The following is a 22,337-nucleotide window of genomic DNA, read 5'->3' on the forward strand; positions in this document are numbered from 1 at the left end:
CTTTTTCCTGTGCATATGTGTATTCATCACCGGTGATAGGGGTTGATAAACTAATTCAGCAGCGGATTGCAGTACAAATATATATACGAGACTGGATTTAAGTTTCGGTGCAAGTCAAATCAAGAGGGCTTTAACCGCGCTTTATTTTGTTTAGACAATCTTGATGGAATATAAACACGAGTACATTTACCTGATACATTTCTTCCAAAATGTAACTTGCGCTCTACACGTTTGGCGTATTTATCCCTAGGCATATTTTAAACAGGCTATGTAAAGGTGCACTATGAAATGTTTTGTTTTTTCTGATGAGACGAATTTTGAATAAATGCTTTTTTAACAAATATACACAAATTTAAGCACCAGGGGCTTTGACATATTAATAAATAGTGGCATGATAAGAACACTCTTTATTACACTACTATAAGATGTTGCAGATCGTGATTCATTTCTTTACATTCGGTGAAGTGGTTTAAAAGTCCACTGACTGAAAATTGAAGACGCACATACAGACGGGCGAACAACAAGAAACTAAGTATCAATAAACATGATAAGAGTTCTCATTATGAGCATATATGATCTTAAATGTGCATAATAACTATCAACATTTTGTTCAATTCCTTAATTGTTATTATAAACTGACGATGATGCTTTAAATTATAGTCATGGAGAACGAACGAAATACATTTGATTTTTTTTATCTTAGAGTTGTATTACAATTCTGTCCTTTCATTAAGCGAACACATTAGTATTAGAGTTCACATTGTATAAGCTTCATATATACAATAGACCCAACCTATTTAACGGAACAATAAACTGACGATTCAACAGAAACATTCATTAAGCATGTGACTATTATCAGCTTGGAATAGATTGGAGACACACGAAGGTGTTGTTTCTACGGTGGCATAAAGGAGACATAGACAATATTTTATTTAACAGTCTCTATGACGTGCGCACGTCATATCTGTACGAGGACATTTACCTTAGACCCTCTATACGACTTTGAATATTTTCATACCGGAAAGGTTGCTAATGTTTCATACATGGTTCGTACATTTGTACGTTCAATGATATGTGTAGATCACTTTTTGGATGTTATAATCAAACAAGAAAAAATTTCGGTTGTTGATAAGAAGAATATTAATGTTTGGAGATTATGGCATAATCTCTATCTATAATGCCCTCTGGCAGGGTGCAGAAACTTGTCAAAAGGAGGGCTTGAACGGGAGAAATCGTGTATTAACAAGGCGATTCTCGTGCCGTTCAAGCCCTGTTATGTGTTTTTCATATCCATAAACTGGTTCACGCGCAGTTACTTCCCTTAGTGGATTCAATGAAGTCATTATGAACTTTGTTAATAACTCCAGCCTTCGACGACTTTCCAATCATACCTGGGGAACTGTATAAGCATCAGTTTCCCCATGCATGCAGGGATAAAGGCAATTAATATTTCAATCCACTTTTCAAATTATAATATCTGCTTTCTAACGACAATGTTTAGCTTTATTTTATTGGCAACGTCAATTAAGTTAAGGTTATTTACTCAACTTTTCAAAAGACTATGATGTAAATGTAAGTGTTGATGTACCTTCAACGTTTCTGCTGTATGCATGAAATACTTCAGTGACAATATGACATATATATGTCGGCAGTATTAATTTTTAGAAAATTTAGTTGTCCACGAAAGACCTGTACGAAAGAAACATCTACGAAAACAATGACTTATTCTGACGATATATTTATCCGTCATGACCAGTAAATTCCAAAACAAGTCCGCATTTCTTACTTTGCGCGGCTGCATTTCAAATTTGCATTAATCCGCTGTTTAAACACATTTTAAATCCCAAAACTGCCTATCCGAAGGTCGTCATTTCTGATGATGACCGATTGAGGCATATGTTAAACACAACTTTGAACCGTATGACGTCATATGAAATAATCGAATTACATGTATTTTGTCGATGTCGAATGAACAAGACAAAATGTTTTCAATGTTATTATAATTTATTTTGGTATGTGTGATTTGTTTATGCAATAATAGCGGAAATACATATTTTCTCAGACATGATCTTGTGCGGGCGCTCTCAAAACCCATTCCTGCCCTCGTGCCTGCACTCGGGCAGGAACGGATTTTTCGAGCGCCCGCAGATGATCATGCCCTCGAAAACGTGTATTATCCCTATATTCAAATATGTATATGAACGATAAAAACCAAAGTAGAGTTGCTTGATAAAACCCATTCTTCTAAATTTGACACTTTTTATACATAAACCCGATACAATAATATATTTAAAATGTGAACGTCTGGTCGTTGCGAATTTTTTATTCCTTAACAGGATTGCATCAACTCATTTTAAAAGATGTTATCACAGTGGTAATAAATGCGAAGTGCGATGAAGATGAGGGGGGATAAGTAATTTAAATGAAAATGATAGTTGCACAAAAAAGTGGAACAAACCAATGGGCACGGGAGAATACTCAAACTGTGCAGGAGAACTCTATGTGCTCAACTTGAAAAAAAAATCAATCGTTTTAAAAACAGAAATGTATCATTTTAAAACTGTCCAACACATATAAATGGACAAACACGGAAGTAGTCTTCAAATTTTAACTAAACTATATAATGGCCATTCCGTCTTATCAATTTGCAAAATCCAAACAATGAGACTTTACATAGTATCTGTTTCATTCCCACCTTTCCTATGGTCTGCTTATATAAATGGAACGATTAGATCACGTTTTACCATTAACATTCATATACAAGCGGACTTCTATCACCTGACGGTTTGGTAAATATGTAAGGCACTTTAAACCAGTGTGTCATAGGATCTAGAAGACACCCAAGAACACTTACCTCAATAACAAAATGGTATTTCGGTTTCTTGTAGGGTGTGCATTGATTTCAATTTTACACAGGAATTATGTGCAATCCGACGACTTTAATCTACAAGCTCGCATTGATCAGCTAGAGAAAAAAATCGAGTTTGAAAAGGAATCTACTCTTCAAACGTGCAAAAAGATGAACGCACAACTACAAGAGGAAGTGCTGAGCCTAAGAACCATCATCACGAATGTACAACAAAACGGGACATTGACAAGTAAGATCATTTGGTTGTTCATTATATAAATAAACAAAGCATGCAAGATTTAATCAATTGCTGAAACGCGTTTACTGGATTTGTTTGCAAACTATCATTGAAGATCACAACGACGACATTTTAAATAGTGTTCATCGGTATCTTAAGGACATACTTGTATGCGTTATCATCTAGCAACACAGTTTTGTGTTTTAATTCCTTGCCCACTGTATATACTTAGATAAAAGGCAGAGCCCTCCGGAACTTGTTGCATTCACTGCATACATCGAAAATGGCGCAGGACATATCTCCAATGGACAGATTATTCCCTTTGACCGGACCGTCACAAACCTTGGTAACGCGTTTAACATCCACTCGCATACGTTCGTCTGCCCCGTCGATGGACTCTACATGTTCTCCTTTGTTGTATCCCATTACGGACGTGGAGAGGTCCTTGGAAAATTGGTCATCGATGGGGTAAATATAGTAGACGCGATCGCAAATCCAGTAGCAGATGACCATGACCAACAGGGAGTCAACATGGCAGTCGTTCAGGTATTGTTATTGTTTATGCCCGTTGTGTATACAACAATTGCCAAACCCATTTACTCTTATTTACAGTAAATTCCCAACTAATTCAATTCTCCGTTTGAAGCCAATAACATTGGTTTTACTAATTGATACTCCGTTCATTCTGTGTATGTTAATGTTTTGTGATAATTTGAAGAGTCAAAACCGTATAATAATTAGAGGATATTTGTTGTTTTCGGTATATGATTTTATCGCTTCATCGGTGGAAATAGACCGAATAGAAGATATCTAAAAATTGTTCCGGTCAAACAATGAAAATTATCGATAATATGCAATGCTATTTTTCACTGTTTGAAACAGTGCGATAAGAGTTTTAAATTCATTAATATTTCTGTTTAATCTATCGGAAAGCATAAACTAAAATTATAAACTTTTTACGCATATTAAATTTTCGTTCACACTGTTAATGTGCAAAAAATAACACACTAAATTGTGTTTAACACATTTTACATAACGTCTATTAAAATCCTAAAGAAGAAAACATTACATTAAGTGCTTACTATTAATATGAAGTTTACTTAAATAAATTTGAATTATTTTTTTCTTATAGGCTAGACGAGGACAAGCCGTGCAAGTGGTAAACTATTTATATAACGACGCTTGGTACCGCACCGACGAAATAAATAGGTTTTCAACATTTAGCGGAGTGCTTCTGCAAGCAACGTAAATCTGTGCATTGCGCTGTGAACATAGAGCAACTACATTGTATTAAAATGAAGCAAATAGTTAGAAACCTGTTTGTTGTTTTTGTTTTCAAGATATTTTGGAGTGTAATCAAAATAAGCAAATGCATTCATTAGCGCTTGTAAAGATTTTGAAATATTGACAACATAACTAAAACGGTTGTTCAAAGATTGACAATACAGGAAAGCGTTACATGAACTATACTCTTTTGAAGACTTCCGCTAAGAAACTTGATGATGTCAAAACAATTACCGCGCAAACCCTCATTGTAAATTATCCATGTTCAAATATGTTTAACATGAATGTGTATAATGTGCATTTTAACCTTCAACAAGAGATGTGTTTGTCAGAAACACAATGCCCGCTATTGCGCCGCTTTGAAATAAAATTTAAATATATCATTTGGAAGGTTTAGAAATTATCTCCCTTGTAAAGCTTATTACTTCCCTTGGATTGTATTTTTTGACTTTTGACCTTGAAGGATGACCTTGACCTTTGAACACTCAAAGTGTACAGCTTCATGAGATACACATGCATGCTGAATATAAAGTTGCTATCTTTAATATTGCAAAAGTAATGGCCAATGTTAAAGTTTTCGGACGGACTGACGGACAGACTGACGGACAGTTCAACTGCTATATGCCACCGTACCGGGGGCATAAACATATAACAATTATCCATGCGACTTCTACATCATTGCACGCAATCTCCAACGTGATTATTGATATGTTCCATATGCAGCAATGATCACAAAGCATAAAGTGAACCGACTTATTTAATTCATGACCTGTAACATCAATATTATTGAATGGCTTCAAACGAAGCAGGCGATTCAATATATTTTTAAACATGAATAAAATATCGCAGAAGAGGCATACTGGTTTAGAAGTAAATACCATCCTAAAACATAATATAGAAGTGACACCAATCCAACATAGAAATGGTAAATTAGAAAAAGCATCAGCCATTCTTTACGTTATTTGATATGTACATAGACACGTTTAAAACTGATTTGAAAGACGTTATTTCAATAAGAAGGGATGAATTGTATCACTAAAAGAAGCGCAATTATTTATTGTTCATGCTTAATTTGACATCTCATAGTTGAGAGTAGAATCCGGCTTTAACATTGTTATGCAGGTCTGATTTACCAATGGGTTTTCAATAAATTAAGAGGTGGTTCTAATAAACTGACCTAAATACAGACTTTATATATTGTGATTATAGTTTAAATGACCTTAAAAACCTGTTATCTGAAAAGTCGCATGACTTAGGTGAATCATATTATATGTCTAAAACTAATTCTGTGAATTTCGAATAAGGTTAATTATAAATCATGTTTAATAAATTTGCCTTTGCATACTTATATCGGGAATACCAGGTTGATTCGACCATTATGTTTAAGCAGTAGTAAAGAGAACAGACCTATGTAGATGATCTAGAATTAAGTAGTTATACGTTTGCGTGCATTCATATACTTCATACTCAAAAATTATATTTTCTGAAAAGCTTTCTTGAGTCACAATATTCGTGTTGGGCAATTTTCTACATGTAAGAAAAAATAAAATAAAATAACGGTTGAATGCATACCAGTACGTTTTGAATACGTTGGCGTTTACAATTAACGTCATTGGTTACATTTATATGGAAACATATAACAAAGCAATTGGTAACGGAACAAAATGAAAACACAATTTAAATTGTATGCCAAAGTTTACATGAATAGTTGTAAAGGCTTTGTATGCGAAATCAAACATAATTTTAGTATTATCGTCTCTGTACTAATACATTGTGTTAATTGGAAACCTTTTTATTGTTATTCGATTGCATCAAATGCCTAGGACTTATTCAAAGTAGTTTTCCTAGGGTTGAACAAATATTGTTGTAAGAACGCCCCAGGGGGTCGAAACAAAATGCATCAACGTTTAGCTGTATGCAAAGTGATCAATGAGCAACCGAAGAAACAAATGTTCAGCTAATACAGCAAATTTAGAGTCTCACAAATCGTATCGCGGACAAAAATGTTAACCTTCGATTATATTTTTCTTTTAAGATCAAATATGTATACTATACGTAAATGAGTTTTATTGAATACCCATATGACTGGCCACGTTTAATGAATGTCGGGCTTCATTGGTGGTTGTTCAAATCAATGTATTGCTCCACATCAAAATATGTGGTCTGTAACTATGATTTTCGGATTAATCTGAAATTACCAAAGGTTAACTGCACTATTTCATCTGCATATTTTTATTGATCACCGGTGATAAGGGTCGCTGAACTAATTCCACAGCGGATTGCAGTACAAAGAGATATACTAGACACAATCTAAGATTTAGTGGTGGTCAAATGAGGAAGACTATAACAGGGACATAGGGGCTTTGTGTTGCTTACAGATTGTTTAAGACATATAAACACAAAACATTTACCTAATATTTTCCTTCCAATATGTAACTTGCGCTCTAAAAGTATGGCATTTTTATCCCTGGGCATATATTTAACAAGCTATGTTAAGGACAACTACTGACTGTTAAGATACAAGCATCACGTCTCTTGACTTTTCGGTTTCTGATAAGACGATTGTTAAAATCATTGCCTTTTAAACAATCATAAACACACAAATTTAAGCTAAAGCTAATTTGACATTTCGTTGAATAAGGGCATGAGAAGAATAATCTATATTAGGCTACTTTATGGTGTTGCAGAACAGACGTATGTCGATTATTAAGAACATCAAGTTTGGCAGTTAAAATGTTCCGTTCAATCATAGACTCCCATACTCGCAAGTCATATCTTTGGCGTAGTTTTCTCAAGTCGTGATATGATCATTTGCTACATTTAGGGAATACAATCTTACGATAACGGTTTAATGTGTGCCAATACGTTTCAAATGCATTTGTGGGTTTCAATTTTCGTCATGGTATGTATTCACATTTATAAACATACACACGCACGCACGCGCGCACGCGCACACACGCATATCGGTTCTAATAATGGGAAGACAAACTTTTTTGTAACGTTATAATGCATCGCATACCATTACGTTATACAAATTAACATAATATTTCAACCGACTTAACACCTAAATATGATTCAAATTCATTGAGGTCTTCGTACACTCTAAGTTTCCGTACACTCTGTTTTAGACAAAATTTTTATACTTTGTAAATGTAAGTTTTACGGACACCGAGATTTTCCCTTTATATTACTGTGTTGGTTTTTTAATCTTATTTTTTTTGACAAATACATTTTATAAAATTCGTCCTATTTGCGTTTATCCGGTGTCCATGAAGATTGTTTAAGCTCCGTGCAAAATACTTGCAATAAAACAACGTTGTGCCGCTACATCACATGCGAAGATTCGTTTTCACACAAATTTCATTTAAATGAAATCATTTTGAAGGAGTATCAGTGACATTTTGTCACTATGGACGATTCGTTTTAAGGGTCTAGCCTTAAGGACACAATAGACAAGCCAAAATAATGCAGCTTCAATTATAAAATCGAGGAAACGGCATAAAATAAATTTATAATTATACTAATTAATCGTTAGCAACACACGGATGAAATGCCCTTTGAAAATACTAATTATCTTTAACGGTTTTATTTAAGCCTGAATAACCTAGTTGGAGTGTGTAACAATGTGCTCCAAAGGTCCCCAGTTCGAACACATGTGAGGTAACATTGTCGTTGCTTTAGAGCTCTTTTTATTTGTATGCATTGCGAAATATAGTTGTCGCACTGCCCGTCCGTGTATCCGTCCGTTCGTCCGGCATTCGATTCCAGAGTTATTTCAGATATGTACCTGATTTTTTATGTGTGGATGTATGTACAAGAATTACAGATCAAGTTCGAGTTTCGTCCCTGTCTATTGCGTTTAGGCAAAGTGTCAGGCCTTTTTGCCAAAGGCTTGGAGATATTTACCTGATTGTTGGTGTGTGAGTCTACCTACATTACTAACAAATTCAGTTCGAGTTAAATTTCGGTCCATCGATTTTTTGCGAAGTTACTTGCCTTGGACTCTAGAATAACAGTTTTCCGGAGTGCATACCGAAATGTTTTTATAAACTGACCTTATTGTCGGTGTGTGAGTCTACCTTTAAGATTTACAGATCAAGTTCAAGTTTCGTTCAGGTCTATCGATTTTTGAAAAATTTACGGATATATGTCCTTCTAACATAGCTACTTTACGGCTTCAAAGGACGCTATGGGGCATTGCGTTTCGCAAACACAACTCTTTTTTTAATACATTTGCAAACTATTGATATATATTATGCAAATATTGGCTAATATATTTATTGACATAATGACAAATTGAACAAAAAAATGGTATGATATTTGAGCTATTTTCATGTGAAAAGTATGTAACAATTAAGATTCAGATGTTTGTCGAAAGCCTTGTTGTTGTTTTCGCCAGCATTGTCGTTGTTGGTGTCGCCAGCGGTATCGTTGTTGTTGTCGCCGGTTGTGTTGTTGTTGTTGTCACCGCCGTTGTCTTTGTTGTTTTCGACAGAGTTGTCGTAGTTTGTTGTCGGCTGCGTTGTCGTTGTTTTTGTCAGCTCCGTTGTCATTGTTGTCGGCATCGTTGCATTTGTTGTTGTCGCCGCGTTGTCGTTGTCTAATAGCATCCGGCTGGAATGAAATCAAATGAAATTCGCTGGTATTGCGTGAGCAAGCGAAAATAAATGTGAAAGAAATTGTGTGCTTGATCAGCGATACTTGATCCGCAAAAGTGATTCCAAGCTTCCGCAAATTCGCTTACGTGAATGTATGCATAGTATGGGTTCTGTATATAAACGATGAACAGTAAGGAATTGATTATTCATGAGATTAAATTTATTGTTGCTGTTTTTATATCTTACGCAGTATTTAATTCGATTGTTTCACACTAGGTCAGTTATCCTGAAACTTCGTACCGAAATATGTGTGGAAAAGTCTATGCAACTCATCCAAAGAATCGCATTATCCCCAAACAATGTCTTATTATGAAAAAAATAATTTTCTTTCAATTTACTTCCTCTGTAATGCTATCTGAAAAAAAAAATCGTATGCATATTCATCATCTTCCAAAAAGCTTCAAAATATAATCATGTGGAATTTGTATCAGTTGATCCCTATAATGACATATAGACCGGTAACGACCGAAACACGTGTGTATCTATTAAATCTATTTATTTTTTCTCGATTGCATCGAAAGGCTCATGCTTCTTTAAAACGCTCTCGAGTCGGTTTGCTGGGACTAGAACCAGAACTTAGTGTATTTGAGGAACTAAAGAATGCTCCCACTGTGGGGATCGAACGCGTGACCTCCCGGTCGGAGACAGATGCACCCACAAACAGGGCATTGACACGGGATTTTTTTGCAACACAACTGACCATAAGAGTTAACCTTATCATATTAGTGTGACATAGCCACTTAAATAAGTTTTTTTAGTTAATACAAAATTATGCATTTCTGTTAAATCATCGTGATAGTAAATGAGTTGAGAATATTATTTAGTATGACTATTGATGTCAAGATGACCGAATAAAATCGATTAATCAATGTTGGATTAAAAAGTCAGCGGTTATCGAATTTTTTTCCGGAAAATCGATGTCGCTGATTTAATAGATAATAATTGAAAATAAGAAAATTGAGATAAACTCGGTCAGCTGTCATTGGTTAGCAGCTGTTTGTGTTTATTACACAGTTTAAAACACTTCCCTTTGTTGATATTGTTTTACTTTTTACTCGCTTATTGAGATATGAATATTACTTTTAAACATTAAGTTAAATGAAATAATGTTAACGCAAAATATTACATTTCTTTGTCCTCTGAATAGAGCTGGATACATTCAGCTAAACATGCCAATACTCTGTGAAATTATTTTGAATAATAAACGCTTTATAATCGATTATTTATGTTTTGATTTAATTCGATAATTGATTATGATTTATTTATTGTGACAGTGAACTTGACCTTTTACCTAGTGACCCCATTTGCATCTACTGTCCAATACCAATGCGCATGAAAAGTATCAAGACAATGTGTGAATCAGTTGACGAGTTATTGATCGGAAACGATTTCATACTAAGTGAGAAGTGACCTTGACCTTTGATCTAGTGACTCCAATATCAATAGGAACCATCTACTGTCCAACGCCAATGCACATAGGAAGTATCAAGCCAAATGGTCCATTCGTTCAAAAGGTATTGATCGGAAACAATTTTCACCCTAAGTGTGACATTAACCTTTGACCGAGTACCCCAATTTCAGTAGGGGTCATCCTCTGACAAAGGCCAATACACACGGGAAGTATCAAGCCAATTGGTCAATCCGTTCACAAGTTATTGATCGGAAACGAACTGGTCTACCGACAGACCGACCGACCGTCATCCAGCAAAACAGTGTACCCCCTTTTCTTCAAAGGGTAAGTTTCTGACTGAATCACTTATTTGACTCACTATCTAAACAAGTAACGTTAACTGTCCATGTGCCAGTATGAAGCGTGTTGCCCCCTTTATCCTTTGCGCTGAAACAACAAATTAAACCCATGAAGTTGTTTAGATACTTACCAAAGCTCCATCATAATGATAACTATAGATACAGTTATGACGAACCTGCTAAAATGATATGCAATACAATGACGTGTTGAGAAGTTGTTTAAAGGGGCCTTTTCACAGATTTTGGCATTTTTTAACTTATTCATTAAATGCTTTATATCGATAAATGTAAACATTGGATCGTAAAAGCTCCAGTAAAAAATCAAGAATAAAATTAAAAAAAGGAAAAGAACATTGCCCGGACCAGGTTTCGAACCAGTGAACCCTGGAGTCCTGCCAGAGTCCTGAAGTAAAAACGCTTTAGCCTACTGAGCTATTCCGCCAAGTACACATACTTGACGTATTTTATTCCTTTTATATAAGCAATCTTCGTAGTTTCACAAAATTTAACGACAAAAACAGAACTCTCCAAATTATTCAATCGTTTCGCGTTGCAACGCTTTATAATTTTTAGGTTTTAAAATCGTCAAAAGATGCGTATAATGGCTATATTAGACCATGGTTAATGTCCAGTTCTACTGTTTCCTCACAAATATCATAACTAAAACGAAAATTTGCGAATCTGAAACAACTTTTTTCAATTTTGTCAATTTACCAAAGCGTGAAAAGATCCCTTTAAGATCAGAACAACATACATTCACGCTTACCGCTTGAACTTTGAAGTACAATTTATTGTGCTGCTATCGATATGTATAAGGCGTTTCACAGGATGAATACAATTAATCTGCTTTTGAACAATTGCTTACCTCCCTGTAAGGGAGTAACTAGGAACGCAGTTTTCTCTGAGCACATCCGCATTACAGTATTACAACCTCCCATCGTCAATGTAACCCCCCCCCCCCCCCCCCCCCCCCCCCCGTCAGGAGTCTGGCTCTCCAAGCTTGGGCTTAAAAACACGTTGACTGTTAAAGCAAAACGGTATATGCTATTGATGATATTAACACAGGAATACTGCTATATATCTTAACGAGAGAAACAAATATCCGAACATATTTACAAATAATGAATAGACTTATATATTGAACCAAACACGATCTTTAGAAAAGCTAGTTATATATATATATATAGTCATACGTGAACAAGTCATAAGTTCGCTAAACACTTTACACTTTAAAAATGAAGAGTGCATTATATCCATCAAACTCCGAGAGCTTCAAGTTTTAATTTTAAAAAAGAAGAAGGGGAATTTTGAGAGATAGCCACTGTGTCGGTATCAATTTAATCAGATTACTGGTTATGCTTGTGGTGTGTTTGCCAATCAGACACACCCACCATAGTTTGAATTTAGTACAGAATCCATTCATTCAGCGCCCGAAACGCCGATTAATATACGAAACTGTCAAATTCCCAATATACGACTAATAATATTTCAAGTTTAATATGATCACAACGCAATATATTAGGTTGATAAATGGTACACAACCAGCCATTGTCGGAACAATAACTGACATTTCATAAAACAGGAAAACAAACAATACAACAAATATCTGCATTCTATTGGTTCTAACTTCCGAAGTGTTTTAAGCATTTTTACCGCGACTGCATCGTGTTTTAATAAACGCATTCCTCCGTCACAAATGTCATCTGTTGTTTTTTTCGTGTAAAATATATCGTGCGTCGCCGCGACTGTCTCGCAAAATAATGTGCGTCGCCGCGACTGTCGCGCAAAATATCGTGCGTCGCCGCGACTGTCGCGCAAAGTATTGTGTATCGCTTCGTGTGCCGTGTCTCGCGTCCAAAGGGCGACGCACGAAACACGAAGCGACGCACGATAGTTTGCTCGACAGTCGGGGCTACACACGATATTGTATTCTTCAAATATCACCCATATTATCCGAATCTCGGACACACGACGCACGAAGCGATACTCGATATTTTGCGCGACAGTCGCGGCGACACGCGATATTTTTACTGCAAACATATCGCTGTTATAATATCGCCTGTCGACTGTCGCGATTTCAAAAAATTAGAATGCGACAGTCGCCCTTTTATATGCAATATCTCGCCCTTTGAACACGACCGTCGCACTTCATCGCAAAATATCGTGCGTAGCCGCGACTGGCGCGCAAAATATCGTGTATCGCTTCGTAGTCTAGTGTCGCCCTTGATGAAAGAAGGGCGAGATTATAGATGGCACTATCCGTATTCCGTACATTACACTCATTTCATATAAAGTCTCTACAGTTTAATCAACAACATCGTGTAAAAATGAGACAATCATTTCTCACTTCAAACAAATCTACTTTAAAATTAAATGCGAAACTAGCGTAGCTCATAGACATGTTTGTTCACATAAAGGTGAGTTGGGCGTTGACAAAGATGACCAGCTAACTGTGCATATTTGCTTAAGGACGGGGCATAAAGCTATTAAATTGTGTAGCTTTGCTGACTTTACTTGCACATTCACAGACTAGCGAATGTTTCCTAGTTTTACCTGGCAGACATGACATAGGTTTCTTTGTCAATGGCGCATACGAACGCCAATATATCATAGCATGGATCCGACCACTTCAACTTCAAATCGATCGGATCTACTTGTGCAGGTCCACCCCATACCCATTGAAAGGCTCTAAAGGGCCAAATCGACCCATGAGTCTGACACTGTGAGTTCAGTGGACGGAGCATAGTAAACATTTAGATTGTATAAATATAATACTAGTATTAACTGAATGAAAAATAATTTGGTATGCACGACAAACTCAAAAATTGTTAGTGACATTTTAAACGAATGTTCTAAGCTTTAGATAAATGTATATTTGGTTATTGTTGGGCGGAAACTACACGTTTTATGCAGGAAAATACAAAAAAGTTATTGTAATTTCCATGACTTCCTGATCAACTATACGATTTTAATAGAAAATTAAGGATCTGGTTAATACAACTCATTTGTTTGTTTGTTTTTTTTTTCGTTTTTTTTTCTAAATACATTTATTGAATATTTCTCATACTTGGGACTGGGGACTGAACACTTTCAGTTTGGGTCTTGCACATTTGTTTTCAAGATTATCACAGGACTTACATAAGTTAAATCGTAAAACAAGATGGCCACAAGGGTCCCAAAGTCGCTCACCTAAGATACAAAGGAACTGACCTGTTCTGTGCAGCCCACGATATCATTAGAACAACTCTTCTGACCGAGTTTCATGAAGAGTGAACTTTACATGTTACATTTAGAGTGAAAACAACGTTTTACTATAGCCATATAATGATAAATTCCCCGCCCCCTGACGGCCATGAGACCAGAACCAGTTTTGAATTCATCAAAGATATAATAAAAACGAATGTTCTAAACACGTTTATGAAGATTGGACAATATATTTATGAGACTTTTAGAGTGTTAACAAGTTTTTACTATAGCCATATATTGCAAAATGCCCCGAAACTTGGCAGCCATGTTTTTCAATCAACCTAAACCATTTTCAAACTCGTCTACGATATAATTGCGAACAATCTTCTGACCAAGTTTTATGAAGATCGGACAATTAAATGTGGCCTTTAGAGTTAACAATGTTTTATTATAGCCATATGAGGAAAAATGCCCCGCCCCTTGACGGCACTGTTTTTTAAGCAACTGGAATCATTTTTCGAACTCGTCCAACGTATCATTGAGACATCTTCTTACCAAGTTTCATGAAGATTTTACAGAAATTATCAACACACGTAAATAAATTGCATGACTTTTTGTGTTTATGTATCGGACATCTTTCATTTAGAAAACAAGATTTGCAATAGTGCTTACTGTAACTGAATGATTGTGAACGATTTCTTGAAATTATTTTGTTACTTAAACATTTTGCAAAGGGTAAGATCGGTCTTCGGTATGTCCTCATTTGATTGACAATGGTTCTCATTATTAATTGATAGAAAATAACACGGTTCAAACTGTATTTTTAAAAGATAGAAACCAACCAAACAACACAACAACAAAAAACAACATTTAAAAAAAAAGTAAATCGTAAATATTAAAAACACAAACAACATATAGATTATATGTCGGGCTTCATAGGAGCAAGATATAATCAATATGTATCGAATAAGCGGTATATCGTATCATATAATGTCAATAAGATATGTACACTATGACTATAACACAAGAATTGTCTGATCATAAAACATATTTACATCAAAGGCAGCATAGATTAGGAAGTGTAATGATGAATCAAACAATGTATGAGACTGTATCCGCCGTATACAATATAACTATAAAAACATCTCAATATTTCAGATGGGGATACTATGCAACTTTCTTAGTTTTTCGTCTATAAAACATAACTTGCAAAAACAATAAAACATTAAATAAACTACCAATGGCAAAAGCAATGATCATAAGGCGGTCACCAGTGGTTAATATGGATGTAGTTATTCTGCCAAGTCCTTGGAAAATGCACAGAAACGACGAGGTTGCCGACAGCTGCCCGGTACACTTCGTCCTGTGTATCTTATACATCTGCAGCACCTTAAAAAACGGAACGAATAATGTTAGCTCTTCCATTCAGACTCGGAAAAATAAAAATAAGAAACAAATAACATACATTCAGATTTGTAAGAGTGCATACATCTGAACATCAATGTACGTGAGTTTTCTGTTTAAAACAATCAGGACTGACTCACAGATAAAAACTAGTCATTAATTGCCCAAGAACTGATCAAACCAAATTGGTCATTACAACTGCCGCGTTCATCATTAAAATCCATATTAGCTCAAATCGTTAAGATTAACTCAATCAATATATAAACCTAAATCAGATCCACCCTGAATGCACACGAAAGTTCTGTTTCAAAATGTCAAGACTTATTTGCCGACAGAGACTGCCCTCAGGTGAATAAAAACTCACCAAACAAAAGTAGTCATTATCAATGATATCAGTTAATTTCAATGGTGGCAAACAAGGAAGAAACTAGCCGAAGTGGAATGGTGTGTCTGTAAACTATAGCACGTTTAATGATTTAACAAAGATTACTGAAAACTTACCCGACTTAATACCATGGCTGGCATGCTTAGAAGATACAGCGTCTGTACTAGACGTTGTGGCACGGTTGGCCATAGCAGCAGCACCATACACAGGATATATACCGTCATGAACACCAGAGAGGCGACTGGCCGTTTGTTGTATTGCAAGAGGAGGCACACCAACACCACGAACATGAACATCAGCACAATGTGTTCGCCCCACGCGCTGCATATATATTTAATAATACTTTTTAATTAGTTATTTTTTTAAAAATACAATAACTACCATTAACACAACATAGCAACTCATTTTATGTATCTCATCGATAATAATAAGTTTCCAATATTATTACATATTTTTCACTTTGTTGCTTTTACAACAACAACATCCTCCTATTTTTGACCAATAACAAAACTATTAATAAATTACGATTAAGGTGCTTACTGGAAAGATTATGTCACAAACATATAATTCAACAAAATCACCCGTATATAATATACATACAATAACATGTTCCTAGTATCGCACCGAATTATAACAATTGTATAGTATGTACACGCTAGTTTTAATTTATCGTGAATAGCAAAGTAGTATGGTGTTGTTTCTGAAATGATTTTGAAACATACTTGCTGTACAAAAACAGCTAGATCATTACAACATAATGTACCCAAATGCTTTATGCTCTTAAACTACACATACGTAAATACAACTCTTCGGAACTTTGTGATACAAATCTAAATGAAACGATTGTGAAATATAGCGGCTGTATTTACCAAGACATTGACATATCGTATACGCTTTTACTCCACTCATAAATATGCATGATATGAAATCATGACCATAAGAGCCCAACCTAAATAGGAATCTGTTGTAGATTGCATATGCAACCGAGATACAGACCTCAATGGGAATCTTTTCTAGATTGCATATGCTACTGAGATACAGACCTAAATGGGAATCTGTTGTAGATTGCATATGCTACTGTAGATGACGAGGCTTGTAGTAGTAACAGGTGACTACAGAAACTGACACCAAGGGTGCTACGCTTTCGAAGGATTTTGAAAATCTGTGGAACTTGGCCTATAATAAAAACCACACGGGAAGGTATACAGCATGTAATCTGAAACCTTTAGGTTAATTACTACAAATAAAGACATACATTTAAATCTTCGATAACTTTTAAGGACATTAACTTCTTTGTTATCACGAATTTCAGGAGATATATCTTCCTTAAGTATTTCATGGATTATGTCAACCCATTAAAAGTGTCATTTTTAAGACAACACATGCTTAAGATGTTACAACTGTAACACATGGATTTTTTTAAATACAAATATTAACCATTGTTGTTGTTTCAAGAAAGTAACCTATTGTATGTAGAATGTGAGATTGACACAATTTCCTAAACTTATGTCTTAAAGAAACAAGTTATACATCTATTTTGTTTATCTGACTAACTAAACGATGCGATTACTATGGAACACACGTGTCTGTTTTAACATTTACAAGTTACTCAATCGAGCATTCGAATCTGTAGTTTATTTGTACTTACTTATGGTCATTGTTCCAATAAGAATGTATCCCAGCACCGTGAGTAAGCATGATCCTGAAAATATTAGAAGTATCATTATTATTGGTTTCTATATTTCACTTAAGTCTACACATTAATTATGTGTCATGATTAACAGTTGTTTATAAGTCAATACACGATTTTTGTGTGTGGATGCTTTAGAATTTAACCACGAGAGTGTGGAGTTCTAGTCCAGCATCGCAACTACAAAGTTAACATGATAGATGATTAGTAAGATGAACACACCATGGCGCGATTGTCCAAAGTTCACTAAAGCATTTTCCGGATATTCACCAAATATCTCCATTCCTTTATTGTGCAATTAATTACACAATGCGCGAACTACTATTATTATTCCAGACATATGTATATAGTAACATGTATATAGTTTATTGGAGATAAACATTAAACATGTAAATATAACGATCATACGCATGACTAAGGGATAAGAAGTAAACATTGTTTACATTGTCACGACGTTGTACGTATATGGTGAGCCATTCAAATCACTTCAAACTACAGAATTTCAACAAAAAGAAACAATTACTGATGGTGTTTGTTTATCTTTTGGAAATGCTACTGCTTCTACTAATGATATTTATACAAATAATAATATTATATGTATCATATTTATTATATTGTTTTTTTCTAAAAGCATTCTCCTTGTAAGTTGTTTTTAAACATTATCTAGATAGCATTGATTTCAGAAACGAAATGTGCATATTTTTCTTGGTTTTGCATGCGTAAACTGTTTTATCAATCTCATAAGGAATAAATGATGATGGATATAATAGCATTTACAAGAAGTTCTCTAATGTTTATAAACTTAATATGTTTGCGCATTAGTCACACATTTTCTAAGATCTATACTGTATTGTATACAAATATCAATATCCACACCATGAAGCTATGGCAATATTGCATGTGTAATGCATTTTTTGAATTAGAAAGAAAACATCTTGTAGTAAAATGCAAGCAATTTGAGAAACATGAGGCGACTTTATCGCGCGCGCAAAATTATTTTTATTGCGAGAAAAGTTTCATATGGTTAACGCTGAAGTCTTAAAGAAGCGACCTGCGGTTCACCATAAAGATCCAATCGGTAATCAGTAAATAAAAGGTCAGCATTGATTTACAGTATAGTCGGCAGGTTCAGCGTTGGATCAAATTCAGTCTATTAAACAAGTTTCTTTTCATGCGAATGTGATACGTACTTGTTAACATTATTATACGTTTGTTAACATTGTTATACGTATATGTTTCTTATTCAAACACATATCTGATGAACATTATTGAATCTACTGAAACAATATTTACATACTAGTAGCTCAAGGTCGTATGATGACATGACTTTCAATCCGTTACTTGTGTTTGTATACTAATCAACACTAGTGAATGTTCTGATTAATATAAGTATGACTATCACGCTGATTTATCTTTAAAGAAGATAACTCATCGTGAATTGTTACCACTAAGCAGTACCACTTCACTTGCTACGTAGCATGGTAAGTGTTTCTACTTAATAACAAGTGGACTTTGCCACTGATAACACTGTCATATTTAAAAGTGTGTGTGTGTGCTTGTACAGTGCTGTTCATTCGTTCAATGTCATCACCTATGCGCCGTGTGTGCATGAGATAACCATTAAGCTCTGATCTACATATATTGACCGTGAACATGATGAAACGTTTCGTCTGTTCAATACTACTCGTTTAATCTCCTTAATGAATATGATGAGAATCCAATACGCCTTTTTTGTTGAACATGTAAAACTGAGATCTGTGTCCATAATACACTTTTGTTTTTGTTGTATGATATCACTGGTTGTTTAGTTTGAAACAACTCATGTCGATTTGGTGAAGAACGTGTGTGCAATAGCGTTGTTCACTTTAAATGTCATCACGCTACAACTTTATGAATAATGTTCAATATTTACATTGATATTTTATATTTTCATGTTGAATAATACGCAAACTAATTATCGGGTTATCTTTAAACGCGGTTTTGCAGTTTCGATGTTCACGTTTTTTACAATCTTTATTGCTTTTTCAAACAAAGCATTGTCTTTTTTTTCCGGTCAAATACGTACCTTACGCGTTACTATTTGCAAAACTAAATATTTTTCTCTTTAAAATCGATACTTAGTAATCGACCATGAACGCACGTTATCATGTACCTTAGACAAAATATATGCATACTGTTCACACGTTATGTGAGATGTAATATATTAATCGGATTTGATATACAATAATCAACAGAATAGAGCGATAGACAACAGCTTTGTGTGATAATGGGATCAGACAGGGTTACATGCCAGTATACACACTTTCATTCGGTGAAACCCTCATGGTACGTACGTGGGTTTATAATTTACTATCAATAATGACAGGTGATCTGCTTATATGGTAAGCTGATTTTGAAACAAATTTAATGAATTAATAACCGATGACTCACTGATGATGAATAGAAATTACAATACCATTATTGCAATCATTTCATCACTGTTTTAAAATGTATTTTTTCATCATTTGTAGCTGAATGCTATTAATTAAAAATAAATTGGGAATGTTGTTCGGCTATTTGATGACGCATATTTGAATGAAATTTTATTATGATTCAAATGACAATGGTACGCATAATTATTAGCGGATATCAGCTCTCTTTGTATTAACAGTACCAACAGCAAAACGCTGAAGGAACAAAACGTTATATTCAATATATTCATTTAACAATAAAATGTACCACTCGCTGCTTATTCAAAAGATCAATGTTATATTGTTAACTGTATCTGCGAAACTACTTAAACAAACATATAACAAACATGTGAATGTGTTTTTGCTACCTTTTGGAATGAACAGATATTACGTTTTACTTTTTATTTGCGCAAAATTTCCTTGATTTTTTTACCACTTTTGAAAACTAAAATACTTTTGCAAAATGCTGAGATCGCCCGGACGTAAAAAAAAGCTATAAGAAGTTTTAAACGAAAAAACATACTCTTCAATTATATTTAAAAAATCCGATCTGAACAGCTGACGATTACATATACAAGCAAAGCGGTCGTTTAACATGCGAGGTTTTGTTAAAGGGACCTTTTCCCAGATTTAAGCTTGTATTGAAGTTTGTCGTTAAATGCTCTCCACATTATTTAATCGTTGCAACGCTTTAAATTTTCAGGTTTTAAAATAGTAAAAACAGGAATATAATGGATATTTTAGAGCATGGTAAATGTTTAGTATTACTGTTTCTTCACAAGTATCACAACTACAACGAAAATTTGCGAATCTGGAACATTTTTTTAAATTTGTCAATTTACCAAAACGTGAAAAGACCCCTTTAAGATAGAGCATTAACATAATATTGTGTCTGGCTAGAGCTCGTTTGGGTAAATTTATACGAATGAAAACTCATCCAAAGTTAATGACACCACACACATTTCGGTATATTAGTATAGGTTTCAAAAGTATCTTACGAACTTGAAAATTGTTTATTTTATATTACACTATTGCTGTAACATTCTAAGAGTAGGACATATTGGTATAACTGCATGTTCATAAACAAATAACACATATACTGTGGACATCGACCCACTATTCATTTTTGTAATGAACAATATCGATATTGTATACTATCTTGACAAATAGTAAAGCATTGAGAGAATAAGCAGATATGTATTCATAAAAAAACATGCATGAAAATTGTCACCAAGTGAGAAACATCGATAACATAATGTCGACATATTTCCCACCAACATCTGCTTTGTGATTAGTTTCGAACAAAATATATCAATGTTTAGCTACTTATTAGTTTATAGAGCTGTCGCCCTAAGTATTTAATCAAAGGAGATGTCTTGTTTCTGAGCACGGGCACGATTCAATATATATTTGAAGGCAGGTTCAAGCAATTTTTGTGTTTGTATTTAAACACGTGAAATAATTTGCAACCAATTGTATATAGCAACAAGAATGATATTCTTCGTTTATTTATAGTCCGATATTTAACTACCACAATCAATGTATTTTCGTGGAACACACATAAGCTGATATGTCAATAAACAATATTGTATCAAAATAGCAAATAACCTTGAACATGTCTTCGCTTCACAATCTCGCCAATCTCGTGGAAACACGTGTGTTGGACTCCGTTGCGCAAGGTTTCGTCATCACGATCTAAGCGAGACGTTATAATGCCCGTGTAGTACGACGTCAAAAGTTCCATATCCGCCATTGACTCCGATTTTAATTTTGTTTCACCACACCTATGGTTTTGTGTTTGTCAATGCTATTGTTTCTTACATAACTAACTAAACAACATAAAGATGACCTATTAAATAGCTTAAACTGCAACACATTTAAAGCATCAGCTTAAAACAAGTTTGTCTGTATTATACTCTTTTATCAATGCAAGTTAGTCTTACTTAAATTCGTTTTTCAACCATCTATCAAATATGAATTTCTTATACTATTTACTATTTTATATATTTATTTTAACTAATCAGCAACCTAATCGACAACAATTACACTCGTTAACGAACAGAAGTGTCGCATTTGCTTTTATACCATGTATCTACCATGTATCTAGCCAAATGTTATCATCTAGACATCATAACCAGACATGATAAATAAGTAAGTGTTGAAGGTTATCATCATAGCCATGGTAGCTATCTGTACTATTTTGATATTGAAATCTAAATATGAGACACAGTGTGAAAAGTCTTATTACAAAGATAAACAAAAACAAAGTATGCGCCAACAAAAACAATCTACGCCTCCTACTTTAAGCATTGATCTGTTTGTATCAACAGACCAGATTTTACAAATTGATCCGATCAATGTTTTTCTCTGAGAAGTTATACTTCTTCAGTATGTGCTGCGTCTACAAATGTTAAGATACCCTGATATGACCTTTGTTGAGATCTT

At 34.6% G+C, this 22,337-nt stretch overlaps 2 protein-coding genes and 1 long non-coding RNA gene across 4 annotated transcripts; 1 reads left to right on the forward strand and 2 right to left on the reverse strand.

Moving 5' to 3' along the window:
* The first annotated feature begins 2,736 nt into the window (after positions 1 to 2,736).
* LOC127834632 (complement C1q tumor necrosis factor-related protein 3-like) lies at positions 2,737 to 4,401 on the forward strand. The gene is made up of 3 exons (XM_052360639.1): positions 2,737 to 3,098; positions 3,319 to 3,632; positions 4,219 to 4,401. The coding sequence occupies exons 1-3, from the start codon at positions 2,867 to 2,869 to the stop codon at positions 4,333 to 4,335; spliced, it is 663 nt and encodes a 220-aa protein (XP_052216599.1). The 5' UTR covers positions 2,737 to 2,866; the 3' UTR covers positions 4,336 to 4,401.
* Positions 4,402 to 8,666: 4,265 nt separating this feature from the next.
* Positions 8,667 to 11,739, reverse strand: LOC127836698 (uncharacterized). Its single transcript, XR_008028879.1, has 3 exons — positions 11,643 to 11,739; positions 10,798 to 10,865; positions 8,667 to 8,984 (listed from the first exon to the last, which is right to left on the reverse strand). It is a non-coding gene; the product is annotated as an uncharacterized LOC127836698 (long non-coding RNA).
* A 3,028-nt stretch (positions 11,740 to 14,767) lies between these two features.
* Positions 14,768 to 21,962, reverse strand: LOC127835249 (mannose-P-dolichol utilization defect 1 protein-like). 2 transcript variants are annotated; one of them, XM_052361584.1, is made up of 5 exons: positions 21,501 to 21,962; positions 17,401 to 17,454; positions 16,796 to 16,928; positions 15,869 to 16,073; positions 14,768 to 15,352 (listed from the first exon to the last, which is right to left on the reverse strand). In XM_052361584.1, exons 1-5 carry the CDS (start codon positions 21,643 to 21,645, stop codon positions 15,131 to 15,133), a joined length of 759 nt encoding a protein of 252 aa, XP_052217544.1. In that variant the 5' UTR covers positions 21,646 to 21,962; the 3' UTR covers positions 14,768 to 15,130. The 2 variants fall into 2 exon arrangements, with proteins under 2 accessions (XP_052217544.1, XP_052217546.1); XM_052361586.1 differs by lacking the exon at positions 21,501 to 21,962 and adding an exon at positions 17,665 to 17,852.
* Between the last annotated feature and the right edge of the window lie 375 nt (positions 21,963 to 22,337).

This window comes from Dreissena polymorpha, chromosome 6 (genome assembly GCF_020536995.1).
Source record: "Dreissena polymorpha isolate Duluth1 chromosome 6, UMN_Dpol_1.0, whole genome shotgun sequence".
Classification (NCBI taxonomy): Eukaryota; Metazoa; Mollusca; class Bivalvia; order Myida; family Dreissenidae; genus Dreissena; species Dreissena polymorpha.

Bases quoted from the DNA above. Each gene is read 5' to 3' on its own strand.
- LOC127835249 (XM_052361584.1), bottom strand. From the start codon at position 21,645: ATGGCGGATATGGAACTTTTGACGTCGTACTACACGGGCATTATAACG. The intron at 17,455-21,500 runs GTTATTTGCTAT...TAATATTTTCAG, and splicing joins GAAGCGAAGACATGTTCAAG to GATCATGCTTACTCACGGTG. The intron at 16,074-16,795 runs GTCTGTATCTCA...ATATATATGCAG, and splicing joins TACAACAGATTCCCATTTAG to CGCGTGGGGCGAACACATTG.
- LOC127834632 (XM_052360639.1), top strand. From the start codon at position 2,867: ATGGTATTTCGGTTTCTTGTAGGGTGTGCATTGATTTCAATTTTACAC. The intron at 3,099-3,318 runs GTAAGATCATTT...GTATATACTTAG, and splicing joins ACAAAACGGGACATTGACAA to ATAAAAGGCAGAGCCCTCCG. The intron at 3,633-4,218 runs GTATTGTTATTG...TTTTTCTTATAG, and splicing joins TCAACATGGCAGTCGTTCAG to GCTAGACGAGGACAAGCCGT.